Source organism: Channa argus, chromosome 13 (assembly GCF_033026475.1).
Source record: "Channa argus isolate prfri chromosome 13, Channa argus male v1.0, whole genome shotgun sequence".
In the NCBI taxonomy this organism is placed as follows: domain Eukaryota; kingdom Metazoa; phylum Chordata; class Actinopteri; order Anabantiformes; family Channidae; genus Channa; species Channa argus.
Genome location: NC_090209.1, coordinates 10,423,400 through 10,443,921, shown reverse-complemented (window position 1 = coordinate 10,443,921; position 20,522 = coordinate 10,423,400). Strand labels below are relative to the sequence as shown.

The 20,522-nt window shown below is 39.2% G+C and overlaps 1 protein-coding gene across 7 annotated transcripts in view; it reads left to right on the top strand.

The window, feature by feature from the left end:
- Positions 1-20,522, top strand: part of LOC137139247 (metabotropic glutamate receptor 7-like) — a 55,793-nt gene that overhangs the window by 22,091 nt on the left and 13,180 nt on the right. For 3 of the 7 annotated variants that reach the window (XR_010916288.1, XM_067526263.1, XM_067526258.1), the window contains exons 2-7: positions 3,048-3,264; positions 8,472-8,607; positions 9,206-9,360; positions 11,429-11,566; positions 13,453-13,653; positions 18,924-19,063. Coding sequence is in view for 5 of the 7 variants with exons in the window: in XM_067526263.1 (XP_067382364.1) it covers positions 3,048-3,264; positions 8,472-8,607; positions 9,206-9,360; positions 11,429-11,566; positions 13,453-13,653; positions 18,924-19,063 (987 nt within the window). In the remaining 2 variants the exon portion in view is untranslated. Of the gene's footprint in view, positions 1-3,047; positions 3,265-8,471; positions 8,608-9,205; positions 9,361-11,428; positions 11,567-13,452; positions 13,654-18,607; positions 18,810-18,923; positions 19,118-20,522 lie in introns of those variants that run through there. The other 4 variants (XR_010916289.1, XM_067526262.1, XM_067526260.1 and 1 more) reach the window with 4 other exon arrangements.

The following is a 20,522-nucleotide window of genomic DNA, read 5'->3' as shown; positions in this document are numbered from 1 at the left end:
GATCTGTGAATGAGCACTAAACACAAAGCAACAAAGTATTTAGCCATGATGTTTGATAGAAATGACAGTTCCACTTCAATGAGCATCAGATTCTATGGCAATCCAGTCAAGACATTTCAATTAAAACCATAAATGTGAACCTCATGGTGGCAGAGGAAGAGACTGAGGTAAGTGAACATCCATTGTCTGGGAACCTGGGATGTTTATAATTGTTGCTTAGTCTGGATTGAAGTGGTGTCCTGCCAGAAAGACCTACCAACTGATCAATATTTTCCCCCTGGAGCCCTACTGCAAGCAAATCTGAGCCATTTAAAGACATGTTTTCAACTATAAAGAACACCTGCAGACTTTTAAGAGGTTTTGTTGAAAAAGTGACTATCTTGCATCTTTTAAAGTTTCAAGTTCAATGATATAGCCTGTTGTATATTCTCATACTCAACATTATCTGCATATTCACAGTTCAGCTGATAGTACAGTGTGTCAGCTGTTATTTAATAGTGATAATTAAGTGTGATTACAATAAATGCCTTAGAATAGAATATACGTAGAATAACATAACATAGAATATACTCTAGCAGACTGAGGACTGTTTGTCCTCACTTTTCCACTACTGTGTGATACTTGAGCTGCTCAAAGTATCCACTGCTCAAAAACAGCTCAGATAATCTGTTGCAAACTAACATTAATTCCAGGATTTAAAGTGATTCCAGGACAAAATGAACATGCTGTTGTGGATGTGTCTGCTTTCTGCACCTTGGTAGAGAAACAGGCTTTTTCATTGTTGAATCCAGCCAACAATACAATAAGAGGTATAACTTTGTAACATCTTTGTGTTTCTGTAGTTAAAAAACTTTTAAAACAATGTTAGACCTCTTTTTTTTGGTAAAACCAACCGCAAATGTTACATCAGCTCCAGCATCTCCCAGTTAAATAGTTCCTATTATGTTAGTTTTGAATCAGGACTTTATAAATAAGATGTGTAATAAGTTGTCAGTAGGCTGTGATATGTAAATCAAATCGAATATCACAGAAATAGACACTAAATAAACAAATTCATTGTAAGGCCAACCAAAATTTTATAATCAAAATCTGAGGAAAACATTGGACAAGGCAACTTATTTTAGGGTAAAATAGAAAACATTAAATCCTGAAAATATAACCCAAAATATCCTCAGTCAACATTTACTTTACGTATTCAATAAAAAAGCCTTTAACTCATGGTCTATTTATTAGCCATTTCTATAATGTATCTTTTAGCCACATTTCACCTCCAGCTGATGGATTTCGCTCACTTATATAGTATAGGACTAGACCACATCTGACCTTTATTTTTGTTCAAAATCTTGCAATTTGGATGAATATTGGATGCAGCTGAAAGCTACAGAGAGGCTAGTAAGTAGACTTTGAATTTGGGAAAGCCAAGTATAACCTGTGTTATGAAAGTGACACGTTAATGACTAAGCATGCAAACTGAGTAAACACCATGTCCTGAAAAAAACATCATTAAAAGCTCCATGGAAAGGCTAGTGATGGGGCCTAGAATTAAGTGTGTTTAGTCAAAATGTGTTGTTTTTGTTACATACCATAGTTATATTTTTCATCCTTGTCATATTTCATGTTTCACTTCCATTAGAACTAGACACGACAGTCTGTTGGGCCGTCCTAGTTTCAGAGTGATGTACTGTAGAAGAGACAAAAGTAGCTCATTCACAACACTGGATTCTTATTTTTATTCTGAAGTTTTTTATTTGGATGTGATGTAGTGTGATGAAGACAGACTGAGGGCATGTAAGAGAGCGCTTACGAGGTTTTGCTGCTTGTTCACAAAAAGAGGTTGTAAAGAGTTTCTGGTTTCTGCAGTGAGTCTTCATTGATATGATATGAGAAAAAATGACAGCAGAGCATGTTGCCTGGGTAACAGACCCCATGTATGCTATGCAAAATGATCAGTTGACAAGATAATGTAAAATATATGAAAAAAGTAATGCTAATTTGTTTTGCAAGCAATTTTCTCAACCCCTAGGCTACAGTGAGCAGCGAAAGAAGAGAGTAATGCACAGCTCCTGCTTGTGTTTTCTGACATTCAGTATATTAATGGGACAAAATGCTTGTTTATTTGGGTAAAGTCTATGTGAAAGTTGTCATATATATTAGCATCTACATTACACACAAAAGATTGTTTATGTTTATGACTTGAATTTTTGTGATACTATTACTATGTCTAACATAGCCTTCACAGGTTGTTTGGATTCTATCCTTTCGGCTTATCCCATGAGTTCAGGGTCGCCACAGCGGATCATTGTCCGCATGTTAATTTGGCAGTTTTTACACTGTATGGCCTTCCTGACGCAACCTCTACAATTTCTCCCAGGCTTTGACCGGCACTGCACAGCTGGGGAGGGGAATGGGCTGTTAGGGGTTCAGTGTCTTGCCCAGGGTATAGCCAGGGCCGGGGATCGAACCACTCACCCTGTGGTCCATGGACGACTGCCTTTTGAATTGAACTACAGCCGCCCCTTCTATAAACAATGTATTTAAAAGCTGCAAACTGAAATGATAGCGTACGTGTATCTAGCATGCCCACATACACTAAAGTAATATAAACATGCAAGAATTAGCATTAGCTTAATATTTTAAAAAGTGTGCACATGCTGAGAGTTACGCGAGGAGACACACATCTGTACATTCAATATAAAGTTAAAGCCAGCAGCAAGTTAGCTTAGCTTAGGTTAGCGTGAAGGCTGGAAACAAGGGAAATCTAGCCAGGCTTTGTATATACCTGATTAACATGTTTAAATGTCACGGCTAACATGGGATTTTTTTTCGGGCATTCAGCTGAGGGCATACAGTTTATATTTCACATAAAGCACTGACAGTAAATAGAGTGGACTGGGTGGGAAACAAGGTGTGCTTTTGGACATGACCATTCAAAATGTGATTTGTCAGAACAGTCGCCATAGTAACCACCTATGATGCTGTACCAGAATAGCATCAACACATGAGTAACCATTCCCTTTCTCTCTCCAACTCAACATCTTTTCTTCAAGATCCCACAGATCAGCTATGCGTCAACAGCCCCGGAACTGAGTGACGACAGGCGCTATGACTTTTTCTCACGGGTGGTTCCTCCAGACTCATTCCAGGCCCAGGCCATGGTGGACATAATCCGGGCCCTGGGTTGGACTTATGTCTCCACCATTGCTTCAGAGGGCAGCTACGGAGAGAAAGGAGTCGAGGCCTTCACGCAACTCTCCAAAGAAGCAGGTAAGAAAAGGCGATCGAAGGGAACTAAAAAGAAAAATTATTTATAGTAATCTTTTTAATTTCACTCAGTGAAAGTTGCATTTTGCAGTACCATTTCATGGTAAAATCTGGTTTGTGTAGATGAATATTTGATGTTTGTCAACTTCTGTTTCAACTCCCCACTGAGTTGAGGAGTGTTTGTGGAAATGTAGATAGCATAACAGCTTGCAGAGAAGATGTCACAATAATGAGCATGGCCTTTAGCCGTGTCAATGTTTTTATATGTAACCATCTCAGTATTTTGCTTTTTGCTGCATGCAAACTCAAAAGGGAAATTGTTTGAAATGGTCTAATATATTCTCTCTGGCTTACAGACAGGAGAGTGTTGTTTTACACTCTGCCTTTTCTGTTTCCTCTCTCTGCTCTGAGCTCTGAGGATGGTAATGATGGTCAGGCAGCTTTATGGTCAGTCACTTCAAACCACGCTGGTGAATGTATGAAGCAGCAGGGATTTTGATGTTTTTATTTTTGAAAAAAACCTGGCTTCTTTGATGAATGTCTCTAGATATTTCCCTTAAAACTCAGTATGATTAAACTGTGAGAGTACTGAACTACTAAATAGTCTAGAAAACAGTCTTGTAAGTCAGGTAATTTTTTACGGTTAAAGTTTTAGATTTTCTTAGATTTCTGCAAAATCAGATAAAGGATACACTTGTAGATTCGTGTAGGATTATTGGAAAAAAAATTTAATTGCACATTATATTGTATTCTTTTTGTGTTCAGAATTCCTATTCCTTTCCAATCTTCGAAAAAGAGTGACTTTAAGAGCAACGTTTCCAAGGTTGGAAATTTACCCTGCATCATCCATGACAGCATACGCATGCAACTCACAACAGTACCAAGCATTCTGCTTCTTCAACTCAATGGATTACAATCCATTTCCTGTAAATCTGCAGGGAGTGATCTCTGTCACTTCTAAAAGACTAATGTGAGGAAACCTCTAAAGCTAATGATATCCCACAGGCATCAATCACATGGCCAACACGCATAAATATTTGATCTGTTTGCATTCATGTCCAGTGTGATCACTCATTAAAACTTTAAGAAGCGGTTTGTGGCTGCACCATTTGCATTGGCAGAGACAGGGAGAGAAAAATAGTAGCCAGTGGATGAACAAGTGAGAAAAAGCACTGATTTAAGGCTTATTTTGGGGCTTTCAGTTCATTTTATCTCCACAGCTAAACACTGATTCCTCTAGCTGGTTTTCTGCAATACATTTTGCACTGATGTTTCATTTTTATATTTTGCAAGGAGCAGTAAACACATTGTTATTGTTATGACGGCTTGAAATTATAACTCATTGTTATGGACTCATCCTGTTGCTACTGAGCAGCAGTCACTTTGCAATATTTTGTATTAATATACAAATGGGAATTATTTCCATTCGGTACCCAAAGCATCTTATCTTTAATAAATATGTTCATTGAGTAATAGCATAACTTTACACTGATAGCATTCATTCAAAGACAGCATTCTGCACCAGAACTGAATAGTTTGGATTAAATTAAATAAGAAGCAAACATTTGAATGAATGTGAATGAAAGAGAATATGTTGGAAATACTGTGAGTTATCAGGTTTGGTTGCTCAACTGCAGAACAACAACAACATTATTGGATGGATGTTGTTGCAGTATCCCTGCTAGTGGATCCATGAGGCCTTGAGACTGTTGTTTGTGGCTCTCCTGTTTGGTTGCAGTGAAATGTCAGATGCATTAGTAGGACTCTCGCTTCACCACTTCAAGGAGAACCATCTTACAGACTAATGCAATATGGCTGCCCATTACCCCAAGCTGAGACTGGAGTGATGGTCAGCCTGTATTGATCCCTTTAGTTTTTTCTGGGTTTTTTTCTGCTTTCTTCCTCCTGTTTCGCCACTATTCCAATATGCACCTTCATCCTGGCTGCAGGTGAAGCTGGCAGAGATTAATCTTCTTTATTTATTTATTTTTGTGTGTGTGTCTGTCTGGACTCAGGCCAAAGCGATGGAGTTCATTTTTTTCCCATTTGATAAAAAGACTTGCATTTGAGGAAAACCTCCCACAACGTATCACTGTGGAATTGATTGCAGCAGGTTGCCAACACAATGTGTTGTTAGATCTAGTCTGAGATCGGGCTGTGAGGAGAAAGAAAATCTGCCAGTAAAGTATAGCCATCATATTTAGCAGTAGGAGAGTACTGTTTGCATCTGCAAACAGTATAAAATGGAACACATTACTTCTGCATGACCCCTCAACATTGCCAAGTCCCTGACCAGCTGTGGAAAGTCACAAATTATATGGAAGGGCTCTCAGATGTAGAATATGAATGTCAGCTGCATGTCAGCCCAATTTTATGTGCTCCCATGTGTTTAGCCAGGGAGACTAGAGGGAGCAGGTCTTCCTTTTGACTGCCGAAGTGATAAATATAATTGCAGCATTATGGATCCCCTGGAGGTTTGGGTTTGGAGGGTGTTGAGTTGGCAGGCGGGGGGTTGAATCAATCAAGAACTTCTAATTCAAAAAGATTTGTATTTCACTAAGCAAAATGGCAAAGCTGGATTCCTCGCCCTGGAGTGTATTTTCAGAACCAAGGGCATTGAGGATGAATAATTGAAGCAGTTAATGCAGTGCATGACCTATGGCACTTAGACAGATAAGCGCAGAACTTCCAACAGCCTGATGAATTTAGCTATCATGATCATTGAGCCGTTTTCTATATATTAATCAAATATGGAGCAGGGGGTAGGGGTCCACAGTTGCAAGACCATAGGTAAATGAATAAGGCACAGCTAAAGAATTCTCTGTCACAAACCTCTGCATCTCACCTTGACTGTAAGCAGAAATTAAATATTTTGAGTCATTTTGAATCTTATAGACAAATGTGTCATTCTTACTCTTCTCACTAACTATGACAGCTAGAAAATACAGTATTACTATACAATCCTTTTTCTTGGGTAAGAAGAACACTGACACCACAAGCTGACATTTATCTGTCTCACATCACACATCTCCAGCTAAGACATGCGGCTCGTCTTTAAACCCACAGTTTGATTTGAGGACTCCTTCAAGTCCACACAACGCCTTCCAGTGACAGGCGAAGGCCGTCCGATGCACAACACAAGTGCTCTGGAAGTACAGATACAAACGCTTGCATTTCCATCATGTCTGCCTCCCTGACTAACTGACTGACTGACCACCTGACTGACAGAAATGGCAGACAGAGGTATTCGGCAGGCACTCAATAATGTTGCCACTGCTGCACGACCACCGGCTTGTGTGCAGTCCACTAAACGTTCGGCTGTAGTGCACTGTCTCTCTCTCTCCCTCTCTCTCTCTCTGAAGATGGAATCTGCTCCAAACACTTCTTATCTTCATCAGTGGCTCCTGTGGTCTCTGTCTGTATTATTGACTTTTGTGACCTATAATACATCTCTGCTCAAGACTGTTATACCATTATAGCTCTTCACACAAGCCTGCAGGTTTTTGTAATAATGGAGTTAATACATTTTCATGAGACCTCAGCATATGATATTTTCCCTCCTCTCTGGAATTAATGAGTGTGACACCTACCTGAAGACAAATAGACCCCCAGAATAAAGAGGCACACAACAGAATCAGATATTACACAGGGCTTTTGTTACCCAAAACAGAAACCTTTAAGTGCAGTTTCATACTCTTTGTGGAAATTACAATTGCAGTTACAAATAGTCATTTAGCAGAAAATGAACTGAAATCTGTTTTTGAAAATTAGCTTTAATTCTTTCCCATGGAGACCTACAACACTAGCTTCCCTGCACAAATGACACCAAACACCTTTGACTTTAACAGGATACCATAAACCTTTAAGCAATAGCAAGGCCATTGGCAGTTTTTGTGTTTTGTACCTTAGGGAAGATAACAGCAGCTATCCCAGAGGTCTTGTGGCACATACAAAAATGTTTTCTCGCATCAGGGAAGATCTGTAATTCTGCTTGCTGATCCTAGAAAAAATGGACGGTTAAGAGGAGGTTCAGCAGTTGTCATTTTGCTATCTTCTGCCTTTAGAAATCCCAGAGTAAACCGTGACTGGTGATGTGTGATCTGCCAGCTAAAAGCTGTTTATATCAAAGTAATGAGCCTGAGGAGACTGGCAATTAGGAGATTCCTTCCATTTCTCTGTCTACTCAGGAAAACTCAAACTGAAAGGTTATTGGGTAGTCTATTAAAACGCTTGAGTGGGAGAATTTTTAATTGGTTTGGGTATAGCTTTGCCACTGCCTCAGTCTAGGCCTTAAGCAGTTAGGATGTTCTCCTGCACAGGTGATCATATTATCTGTTTATCTTAAGTACTGCAAGGGTTACCGTGTCCTTCACACCTATAATTACCACACCAGAGTGGGGCAAACCTCAGTCGTTTTTTTACTTAAAGATATGATTTTTGCTTCTCTACCTGATAATGAGCTGTTGATTTAATCCTTAAGACAACAATATCTAGCAAACTGCTTAAAGCCCATTGTGCCAAAAACAGTAACAAGCATCTATTTAGCAACACACCAAAGCAATCAGTTTCCTTTATCCTGTACAAGCTCATTAGTGCTGATCTGTCTGAGAATGATTTATTGTCACTATTAATATCCTCTGTGTTTGTCATTGGCGGCTGTGCTATCTGATTGTTTCAGCCTCCAACAAGAGATCTTTGATAATGACTTTAAATTAAAAGTCAATGGCAGGTTGTTAAATTTTCACAAATCTATGATATGAAATCTTTTATGGCCCTGTTGATGTAGATTATTGGATTTGCTGTAGCAGATACAGTATGTTTATCACTCTCTAACTCTGTGAAAGGATGCTGGTGCTCAGTCAGAAGGTGCAGTTTGAGTGTTATATTGCACGCTGCTGTGGTTTTCAGATTATTGCCAAAATGTAGATGTATACACTCTAAGACTATAAATTAGACTCTATACCAAGCATGACGGCGGCATAGATTCACTGTTGTGCTCAAATGTGTTTTTCCTTTCATGATGGGTGAGATTTCTATAGGAAGAAAAAGCAGCCCTTGTGACCTCAGGCTTACAAGTGTGTGTTTCTGTGTGTATGTCCGTGTCTGTGTGTCTGTGTGTGGATGTGTGTTTACATAAGTGTGTGAGACAGAATGAAGGGATGAGATCATCCCAGAGGCCTTACCATGTCTTACTTCTTTCCCATTAAAAGGTGGAATCTGCATTGCCCAGTCTTTGAAAATTCCCCACAACCCCAAGCAGGAGGATTATGACAAAGTCATCCAACAGCTGTTGGAAACGCAGCACTCACGGGCAGTCATCATCTTTGCCAACGAAGAAGATATAAGGTGAGGAGCGCAGCACATTTTGGCTTCGTCTATGTCGTTCAAGCGTTTTGACGATTTGCCATGTTGAGGTCTTTAATCTCTGAGGAGCAGCTCCTGAAGGCAGGCTACAGGCAGCGATTTAACATGCGTACAGGATGTCTGCTACACAAACACACCTCCAACAACACAAACACAAGCTTTGCCTCAAAGGAGAAGTGGGAATACACATCGCAGCAAAGTAACAGAGATATTGTTTCATTTACAATGCCTCATGGGGAGCATTTAGGTAAAGAGGCCCAAAATCAAAAATTTACGATCTTTAAATTCAGGATCAGGAATCAAGCGGTGGAAGCGCTATTGAAATGTAAATACAAAGAGGTGAGAGAAATGAGTAAGAGACATGAAGAAAAAAAAAAAAACACGAAACAAAACATGCAGCGGTTAACTCAAAATCACAACAGTTTCCCTCAATTCTTTTTCACCTTTAATGAGATAAACAAGAGAACTGTAGATGACAGGGCTAAAATGTTACCAAACAGCTGTGCCTTTGTGTATTAGATAATTAGATTGCCCACACCTCTTGTACTCTCTCCTGATTCACACATGGATGTGTTTGCAGGGGAGTTCTCAGTGCCACCAAGCGGGCCAATCAGGTGGGCCATTTCCTGTGGATTGGATCTGACAGCTGGGGGACCAAGAGCAGCCCCATCCAACAGCTTGAGGATGTAGCAGAGGGAGCAGTCACTGTTCTACCCAAACGCTCCTCCATTACAGGTATAGATGCACTGGTGCACACACAGCCCACACTGTGCTACTGTGTTATATTGTTTTCTACTTTGCTTTTTTTAATGCCACAGTTTTTTATTAGATTGTTTTTTTCTGTAGCTATTTATTGACTAAATTGGTTTCCATACAAAAAAAAAGGGAAAATATCTATGAACGGTTTTATAATGAGTTATTCTTAGTCCCTTGCTGGCATCAAAACAAGCTTTAAGCACAAAATGGACTCATTATCACCTTAAAAAGCTAATTTGGTGAATATGTTTGCAGCTGCTCTTTATACAACCAGCCGACACAGAGTAACTTTATTACTGATGTAGGATCATCGTTCTTGTCTCCTGTTGTATGACTGTTGTACATGTACACTCTTTTATGTCAGCTTCTGGTATCCACCAACTCCAGAAACACCGGGCTCTTCAGCTGATAAATGCTGATCACTAGCTAGTCAATAACTATGCAATGAAGAAAGTGGGTGATCAGAGCTTTTTCATTAGAAACTATCTGTCTGGATGTCTGGAAATGAATCAGTCACAGTCAATCAACACAGTAAACATGCAGTATGGTCTTTTTGCAATATTTTTCACACCAGGCATGTTAACTATTGTTAATATGTCAATATTGATCAGAGCAATAGTACAGACAGAATTTCACATTTGGAATTAAATAACATTTCCATGTGTCGCTGACTCACTCCAGCAAGCTCATGTAAACATAAGCAAAGAACTACAAAGGAATAAAGGAAATTCAGATCTTTGAAAACATTTTGAGTCAATTCTCTGCATTTCTCGATATTTCCACCTTACTTTTTAATTTTCAGAAACACAACCCTCGGAGGCTTATGACCTTACATTTGGCTCTACATTTTACACTGCACCAGACTAAAGCCAGTTTGGATAAATTGGGTATTTATTAAACGTTGGAACTAGTGAATGTAAATGAATTCAGCTGATGCAGTCATCATATCCACTTATTCACTATGTGGTTTTACATGCTTTAAATCTCTTAGAGAGACAGTCTCACCCAATGCACTTTACACTACTTCTCATTCACCCATTTGCACTCTCAGTTACACACCAGTGAGGGAGCTGCTATGCAGCTGGTCTACACTCACCTAGAGTAACTATGTTAGAGTTCAATATCTTGCACAAGGACACTCCCACATGTGACAATCTAAACTGTAGGTCTGATAAAAAGCTTTAATTTAGTCCTAATAAGCATCTTTGTTGTCTTAAAAACACCAAGAATGCCAGTGATTAACTTTGGATTTCTCTCTAAAACATCTTTCAAAGTCAAAGTCAAGTTCAAAGTACGTTTTCCTTTTTTAGGGGAGGTCTAGCCTAGACAGATGTACACTCTGGGGGAAGTGAGGATATTATTAATGCACTATGCATCATTGTTGGTCTTTTGCCATTTAGGTCGTATCAGCCATTATTACCTCTACCCATGACTCAGCTGATATGAATGGATAACAGAGCAGAAACACAGGCAGAAAAGTCTTCAAATGTTAGATTCACATTTTTTTAAAGAGATATATCAACAGCAACAGTTTTGTCCCTGACCCACATTGGGTGGTAAAGTTGCACAAACAAAATTCAGTATGCAGGCTTCCTTATTGCTTAGTTATCTCTCCTTCTGCTACTGCTCCATACAGGCACCTAAGCGCTGTTGGATTGAGTGTTAAACATCATTACATCATTGTTCATGCCAATCCACCTCACTTGTAGTGGATTTTATATAGAAAAGAAAACCCGTCTGTCACCTTCAGGACCTCCCAGCCTGAGGCAACAGGCTGTGACACCACTTACAATCTCTGTGCTATTTATTATGCATCCTGATTTTTAATTAATGTAATTTCCTAGATGAAAGAAATTATTCAATTTCCATGGGGCTTTAGAGGAAGAGGAACCACTGGGGTCAAATTTTGATGAAGTAGTAGTTGCTGGTGGGATTCCAACACATAGCAGCCAGCACCATACCACTGCACAAGTTTCACCTCATTTCCTCCAGGTGGGTTCATAATTGGTCCGGAACTTAGCCGTTTCCCTCTTTCCTCTATTCCCAGGGTTTGATGAATACTTTACTGCTCTCACCCTCGAGAACAATCGCAGGAATGTGTGGTTTGCTGAATTTTGGGAGGAAAACTTTGACTGTAGGCTCCTCAGTGCTTCGAAGAAAGAAGACACCAGCCGTAAATGCACAGGTAAAAGAGATTTGACATGAACAAATTAGGAAGATTTGTGTAAAACACTAAAAGATGATGCATAATTTCGCCTTTACATGTCGGGCTGATATGAACTTGACCTTTTGTTCGCATCAGAAGCTACTGTAAAGAAAGACTGTCCGTGTTTTAACTCAACAGCTCTGCAGAACAGCCAGAAAATCTAACACCAGGTGTTTCCACCCAGCAGGTGCAGGACAGGCAGAGTTTATTATTAGAATAATAATACACCACGTGTCTTAGTCATGCTACAGTTACAGTACAGACAGTCTGCTCCTGTGGCCAATGTCCTGTAACTGTTCAGTCCTGTATTCCCTCTACTCCCCCTTAACCACAGTCACCTTGACAGCTCAGCACAGCAGTGGCATGTGTACTAATGCAGAGAGCCACAGCACATGTTATTTAGGATAGAAATTACAGAGGAAAATGACAGAAAGCTAAGTAAACAGTGTTTGTGTCCCCATTCTGCTTTATTACCATCTCTGTGGTAGCATTAATGATAGTGTTGCTGTTACTGTTGCTAACAGTGATGCATGCTCGTATTACCTAAACTCCGCCTGTCAGTGGTGTGACAGGCATCGCTGCATTTATTATCTACATGGATGATGCCTGTGATGTGGGATGCTGTATTAATCTTGCTTGCATACGTGATGACGGTGATGGCAGTTTAACACAAATTACTGTTTGCTGAAGAGTTTTGTTTCCTTTATAATCTTCTTTGGTGTCTCTTATCATGTGTCAAAGATAGAAGATCCTCATTCACTTAGTGAGTCCCACAAACCCCCTGGAAAATGACTGTCAGTGTCTTTTATCTTTTCCTCAATTCCAATGAAAATGGCTCTACAATTTTTTATACCTCAAGTTGAGCTGATATTTATGAATGTTAAATAGGAACAGCAGGCTTTTGCATTCAGAGAAAGTCCACTGAACACTCTATGAAGAGCTCAGAAAAGCAAAAAGGTTATGCGTGGGCTGAAATGTATGTTAGGTTCTGAGAAATGGGCTGAACTGTCAGCACAGATTGCTTTTGACCTCCTTCAGTTTATGCAAGTCTCCCACATTCTTATATGTGTCCTATTAACATCATCTGCCTCAACACTGAGCTCTCCATGTGAACTATGAGCAGCTATCACTGAGGAGAAAATTGTCTTTCAGAATTCAGTGTTATTTCTTGATGATGCAGTTTTGTTAACTGGGAGCCTGAATGTTATAATTACGATGATAATGATGATGATCATGATGATAATAATGATTATTATTAAAACTGATAGTAGCATTTGTGTTTTAATTTCTTTCACTCTTTGAAATGCTGAGTTCCTCTACCAAGAGTGTAAAATAGCTAATTCATTTTTTAACAAAAACAAAAGTCCAGCAGAGGTTTTTGTACATTATGTATTTAAGCAGCATGTAGCAAAGCCTTTACAGCAGCCCATAGTGAAAGGGCAGTGCACCAGGAGGAGAATATGAAAGGGAAGGAAGCCACTGTGGAAGAGTATATTACTAAAGTTCATGGTGATCTTCATCACCTTGCAGAGGAAGCAAATGAGGTCGATTCTTAGCTCTTTATTACTTTGTAATACACCGCAGTAATTCAATGTGACTGATGTATTTGTCATGAACACTTAATCTCACAGCTCAGCTTGATATTTTCCACTTGGGAATTAAGTGTGTCTTTTTATTTCCTGTGTCACATTGTTTCTTTAGGTATAATTCCGTCAAAATCAGAACTGCACTAGTATCTGGCAGCAAATGGTAAATGGAGGAATAAAAAAGAAGCCGGAGATGAGAGGGACTGCTGAGAGAATGTTATGTCTAATGGCTCACGGTGCATTTGGCTGTTAGTCGTCCTCTTCATTTTCTTCCCTCAGGCCAGGAGCGCATCGGGACTGACTCCAAGTATGAGCAGGAAGGGAAGGTGCAGTTTGTGATTGACGCTGTGTACGCTATGGCCCACGCTTTACACAACATGCAGAAGGACTTGTGTCCTGATCATCCTGGCGTTTGTCCACAAATGGAGTCTGCAGAAGGAAAAACTCTGCTGAAGTACATACGTAACACCAGCTTTAACGGTGAGTGACATATTGCGAAAGTTTAAACAGCAGATGCTTACAGGAAGTGGGGATAAGAAAAGAAAAGTCAGTGATTTTATCTACTTTAGTATTTTACACCTTATACTGACTTTAGCAAGCAAGTGAAAATGAGATTGCTATTCAACACTGCAGCTACAGTGTACTCTGTTCTGTTGTTTCATTAGACAACACGTGTTTTGACCACTATTCTTCAGGCTCTGTTGTGAAGAAACAGGATAAGAGAGCATACTGTAGATCAGAGGAATGCTACAATAAGAGAATGTTTAAACCTGTGGATAAACAATCTGTAAATACAAGTGTTATTAAACAGTGATGTCTTGGCATTGATATTATGTTTTCTCTCTCTGTGAGTCAGTTACAAAGAGACCACTAAGCCTGCTATATTACTTTGGACAATAGTTTTGCTTTCTTTCCATTAATCATATTAGATGATGGATGTCACATTCACATCTGTAGTGTAAATATGCAGCTGGAGGCAGCAGCTCTTTAGCCTAGCTTAGCACAAATACTGAAGACTGGAGGAAGCTACATGTACCAGAGTTCACCAACCAGCACCTTTGAATTTGAGCTTGAAAACATGGTTTTATGGGCTATTACTTTTGCCAAAAACAGCAATTTCCCGTTGTTTCATCTGGTTGCCTGGCAACTGTTCCCAACAAGAAATAGTCTTATACATAGCCCCCTCTAAGAAGACAAATTGGTGATGGATTATTTCAGAATGTTTGTGACATAATGTGTTAATTACCTTTAGAGATGATGACAGGTGGACTTTTAACCTTTTGGACAGAGTCTAGCCAGATATTTCCTCATGATCCTTGTCTTTGAGCTAAAATGCTGTAAGTGCATTATCTTTTTGCTTCAAATAATTATTTCCCTACAGATACATGCTGTCCACCTCCACATTTAAGTCAGGGCAACAAAGAAAAAACATCATTTTCTAAAACAGTGAACAATTGTTTTAAACATGAGGGCATGAGTTAAATTGTGAACTTAACCTTGCGAAAATACTATTGCAATTAATCTCAACAATTAGCTCAGACTGTGTTTGTGCTAAAGTAGAAGAACTGGTGATATAGGCTGTTCCTTTCCTTGGCATAAATCTTTGCATCTAATCACTTTACAAGAGAACAAATCTTTTAGCTACTACTTTGTCAACTGCAGTGTCAAAATTAAATATATACTAGTTTACAGCAAATCAAAATGTAATAAATGAAAGGGAAATAACATATCAGTCTGAGACCATGAAAAGTAGGTAAATTGGGAAAAAAATGCATAATATACCACCACCTCTGTTTTATGTGTCATGTGCAGATGACTGTGGGCTGGCTACAGTTTAAATTCACATTAAATTTCATTCATAGTTCAAAGCCCATCAACATTATCTGCCAGTGTAGAATGTTTTGAACCCATGTGATATATTATGGGTCTGCCAGTACTTGAACCACTTTATAATTCATCCCTGTACAGAAAGCAATGATAGCAAAAGCAAATAGCTTTTAATGACAACTGCTCTGAACATTCATGGGTGAGTGGAGGAAGAGAGCAAAATGTGATATGAGTTTAAAACAAGGAAAACTTTTGTCATTGCAAATGGATTGCATGTATGCCAGCCAGTGTCATTAGAGGCTCTTCTGAGGTACGCTGTGTCCTCACAAAGTGTTCTAGATAAGATTGGGCTGTTTGAAATAAGGATTCAGCGTAATCTTCTCACAAAACTGGCCTACTTATTTTCTTGAGTAATAAAAGAAGTCTCCATTATGATGTGTTATATCTGGGATATGATGGGGTATGTGGGAAATGCTGGAGATACTTTACTAGGATAAATTGTATTTATGCTTACTCAATATCCTGGTGTTGTATTTTATGGCATTTTCACTATTTTAAAACCCATTGTCGTACACATAATGTCTAATAAACCTACATACATCCCATGACAAAACAGATCGGACAAACAGAAGCTAGGATATTGATAGCTTTAAAAAAGTTAATAATTGCATAATTATGTAGATTTAAAAGCTGTTATTTGAGTTAAAATACCATAAGCTGTACAGCTGCACTAATCCTATTCCCACTTTGTGTGTGTGTGTGTGTGTGTGTGCGTGTGTGGGTGTGTGTGTTTTTAAACACCAGACTTACTTTAAAAAAATCAAATATGCGGGCAGCAATTCAAAGGTCTGTGAGCCGCCTACAATAAAATGTACCAACCTTATATATAGAATAAAGCCATGAAATACCATGAAAAGACAAAATGCATTAGTGCATGTCTCAAAACACCTTCCATTCCCCGTCTGTAGCTTCCATTTATTTTTATACACACATCTTTGGAACTGGAACACAAATATCTAAAGTGCTTCTAGTGTAGTATTTACAGCAGCACAACATCATATATGGGATTAAAACTAAAATTCCCGTCTTCTCCACAATGAAGGATCATTGTCCAGTGTAGTGGAAAAAAGCCCAGTGACACAGAGTAATAAGACATTATATCAGTGCTGGTCACACAGGCAGTGCTTATATCTAATATGCATATTTCGTATTGTGTTGATTCTAGGTCAGTATAAACAATATATTACTAAAGGAAATATCTCTTTACAATTGTTTATATAAAAATGTGTGAAGGCAAACTTCTGTTAGCGAGCTCAAGGCTAAAGAGCAGGCATGCCTGCCTTTCTGTAACACTGTCGCTATGGCAGCAGTGCAGAGATCCAGCAGTCCAAAAGCCCTCGGATTTTAAGGTGGAACTACATAAACAGAATAAATGCAGTTGCCTGAGTTGAGATAAAATTCCGAGGAGACCTTAACTTAGTGTAGATTCATGCATGGGACTGAGAATCAGCTGTCCAATCTCAAGAACCATCTGGGCTTGCGCTGACTTTTCTAAATTTTCTGTTTCTGAAAACCATTCACTTCAGTGTGGCCGTGAAAAAGGTTCATTTCACCTGAGTCGAAAATAAGATGTCTACATTCTCTATCTTCAGTACCGCTTACTGTCTCGCTATTATATTGTCAACCCTTTTCACTGGCCAGTGAAGGTTGTTTGCTGTGGCTCCGGTATATCTCACTGGCCCTTATTACATTTAGTCTGGAACCACGCCACTGCTAATGTATGTTTGAGAGCAAAGGAGTGTATGCCTTCTTTGTTGATCTCCCCACTGCGCCGGAGTCACAGAGCTGAAGAGTGAGAGGCAGAAAAAAGAGAGAATAATGATGCGAGAGAAACACAGCAGTGGATCCCCAGTCCACCCACACTGCTCAGCACAGCACAGCAGCAGTGCACTTTTGTCATGTCTTAGTTCAGAGCCACATGCAAATGCATAAATCTTTCATCTTAGACAGCAATGTAAGTAAGCAGTCAACACAGACTATTTTGTTCCATTGAAAATAACAACAAATAGAAAATTGATAGGAATTTCCAATGCTGTTTTATCCACATACACAGACACACCACTTAATTATTTGCTCTAAAGCTGAAGAGCACCAAGTGCCTCATCACTTTGTCGCTTTACTGAATTTTTGTGTGCTTGTGTGTGTGTGTTTTTTTTTTTTCTTGCTCGTGAATGATAACTCTTATCACAGCATTTTCTACAGGAGTCAATACATTTTCATACAGGGTGTCAACAAGGCTGTCTGTTTGGTGGAAACAGAAGTGACAGGCCAGTGACGGCCACCCACTGAGCTTCAGTTTGGTCTTCATGTTGAAAGACTTTTCACTGTGGGCCTCAAAAGTACACTTGAATTAATTCTAAACATCTCTCCTGCTTTATTTTCTGCCCCGCTATGTGGATACTTATGAGTTAATGTTCAATGTGGTGCATTATCTGTATTGTTAATGTGGAATATACTGTATAGTTTTTTTACTGCACGTAGATTTGTGGCTCTGCATCATTATGGTAATGGCTACTTAAAATCTTATAAAATTACATTTTGTTATGCACCATAGTGTCACAAAACCAAAAAGAAAAAGGTAGGTGCTTGTCCACATTCTTTTATTAAAATGACCCCTACTTCTGCCTTGAATGAGCTTTTTCTCATGCTGCTGCTGCTGCCTCTCTTGCTTTAAAAGAGTCTTTTAGCCTAAAACTTTTGTAGACCATTCAATGACAAATGTCCTTGGAATAAAAACTGGAGGGAGATGAAATTCCCTTCTGGATGAACACTAAGGAAAAGGTGCAGGGCCTTCCATCCAAAAGCCATGAGCTCCGTTCTAGATAAAAGACAACATGTTCCCAAAAGTGTTTTGGACACATGCTTCTGGTCCTAGTCCACTTTTTATAGCCAGAGCTATTAAAGTACATAATTCCCATGCCAAGTCTCATCAGACTCCCCCCTGTCCCATTTCAAAAATGGTATCTCCGCTTGTGCTCATGAAACGCTGTACGCAGTGCCAAGGTGAATAGATGTGTAAAATGCAGTTTTCAGCAGTTCATCCTCTCCCAGCATTGTGCGAGAGTAAGAATGAGATTGTCCACAAAAGGAGACCTCATGTATAAAGTGAATTGCTACCATTTTCTAATGTTGACTGACACACTCTTCAGTCATGAGACTCAAACTATTAAGTGATGTGTGTAAATACACACATATTCGACAGTAGAAACATTAAGCAAGCTTATCAGGTTGGACTAGCACACATTAAAATTTGCTTTTTCTCTTATGTCTAGTGTTTCAGGTGTCCACACTCCTGTTAGCTAATTACTGAAATCTTCAGAGCTCTGCTTGAGATAGGCTGCTCCACACTGAGAGCAGATGGGGGCCGTATGATTCTTTGGCTGCCCTGTTCATCCACCCTGCATCTCCTGTTGTTCTCTACTGTGTGATTGTAATGCATTACTTTTAACCTGAGGAGCTGTACACTCATTTTAAACAACACTCATTTTTATATATTAGTGCTCAGTAGAGAGCTTGCATATCTAACCATGTTTTCCGTGTCCTTCAGTGGCATTTGTGCAGCTGTGGTGATGCATAGGAAGCAGGTGAGGAAGTGCTATATTGGTCAGTTGGGAGCTACCTTGTGTCTGTGATTTATCAAGTTTCAGCATATAGGTCATGGTGTTTGCAGGTTTCAGCTGTGAGGAGCTGAGAGAGACCCACTCTGTGCTCCTTTGTGTGGTCCGCATAGTGCAACTGTACAGTACAAGGCAAGGGGTTAAAAGTTTTCGCATTAGTAGAGGTGTTGAACCCACTCATGCTGGTGTCTTACATTTTTCTACTCTGCTGTCCGTTTCCCATATTTTCTCTCTTGCTCCGCACAGGCAGCGCTAGCACCTCTGTTGTGTTTAACAAGAACGGTGATGCTCCAGGACGCTATGACCTGTTCCAGTTCCAGATGACCAACTCCTCCACAGCAGAGTACAAGGCGGTAGGACAGTGGGTGGAGACCCTCCAACTCAGGGTATGATAGTTTACCTATGCTGGGAACACAGATGACAGCTTCACTTCTTCAAATGTTCGTATGCTTGCATTTAAACACGATGTCTAGACTCGAGTATGCAAAAGACTTACAAGCGTGACGACTTTTTGTGTTTTCCAAAATTGAAATCTCTTATGTGACAAGGAGGTGCAGGTTCTGTTGATGAGTTGCCAACTAATGTAAGCTAATAGTTAAACATATTCTACATTCTACATAAGAACATAAAAGATACCCTTGAACAACTTAATAAGACAAATGTTTATATTTGTTTTTAAAATGTCAAATGGCCTCACTACTGCTTTTAAAAAGAAAGAAAAAGCATGCAATTAAATGAACAGAACATTTTAAAGTCCGTGTAAGGAAGGGATAAAAGGCAGTAATTTTTGTCTTTCAAATTTGGTGTTTTATTAAAAAGATTTGATATGCTTATACCTAGGATGTAAGGGCAAGATTAAAACATCAGTACGAACTTGATTTGAGAGTTCAACATAAAAAAGAACAAGAAATTAAAAAGGAAACACACAGGGAGGTTAGTTCTCTCTCTGTTGTTTGTGATCACTCTTCTGCTCCATACTGTACGTTGGAGAACTGACGGCGATGGCGAGTGGGTGGAAGTGGAAGAACGTGTTTTTAACCCAAGTGTCAGTCCGTGCATGTTCACTCTTCAATAGCAAAGCTGCTGAAGACATTGATGTTGTTAGAAACTGACACCTAAATACAGCTCCCATGTTATTCCTGGCACTCGTCAGCTTTTCAGTGGGTTTTACGGCACACGATAAAACTCTAAAAACTGTGATCACATTTTATCAGATGTATTCAAGGGTACACCCAAGAAAGCAAGATAAAACATGTGAAACGTCTGGGTAAATTTAATTTATTTTACTTTTTTACCATGTCCAAAACATATTTCATTTCATAGGAGCTTTAAATAACCTTATTTCAACTGCAAGAAATATACTGTCTAATGATAACGGCAGTCGCAGAGCTGGAGATTTTTATTTAAATTTTTTTGCAAAGTGTCTCAAAACAAAGGGATAGGCTTGGGTGAGCCATGTGGACAGTAAAGAAACTGCTGAGTTCTATTTGAATTTGAGACACAATTGCAATTTGAATGACAGGATGAAACCTGACTTGAAATTTCCATGTAACTCGGATTACAAAAAACATGACATTTACATACAGATGAGTTAACATTTGCATAATAGCTGAATGGATCACAAGAATTCGGCTGAGCTGAATGGATTTGATTTCACAGGTGGAACAACACTTGTTACTGCATATTTTTATTGATTCATTGTGTCTAAGCCTGATACGAAACTAAATGCTCTTACAAAGCTATTACATTCCAGTGCAGTAGGTATTTCTTCGTGCACTAACACATAGAGATACATTAAAAGGTTTAAAGGTTCCCCTACTGTGAGCATCCTGATGCACTCAGTGA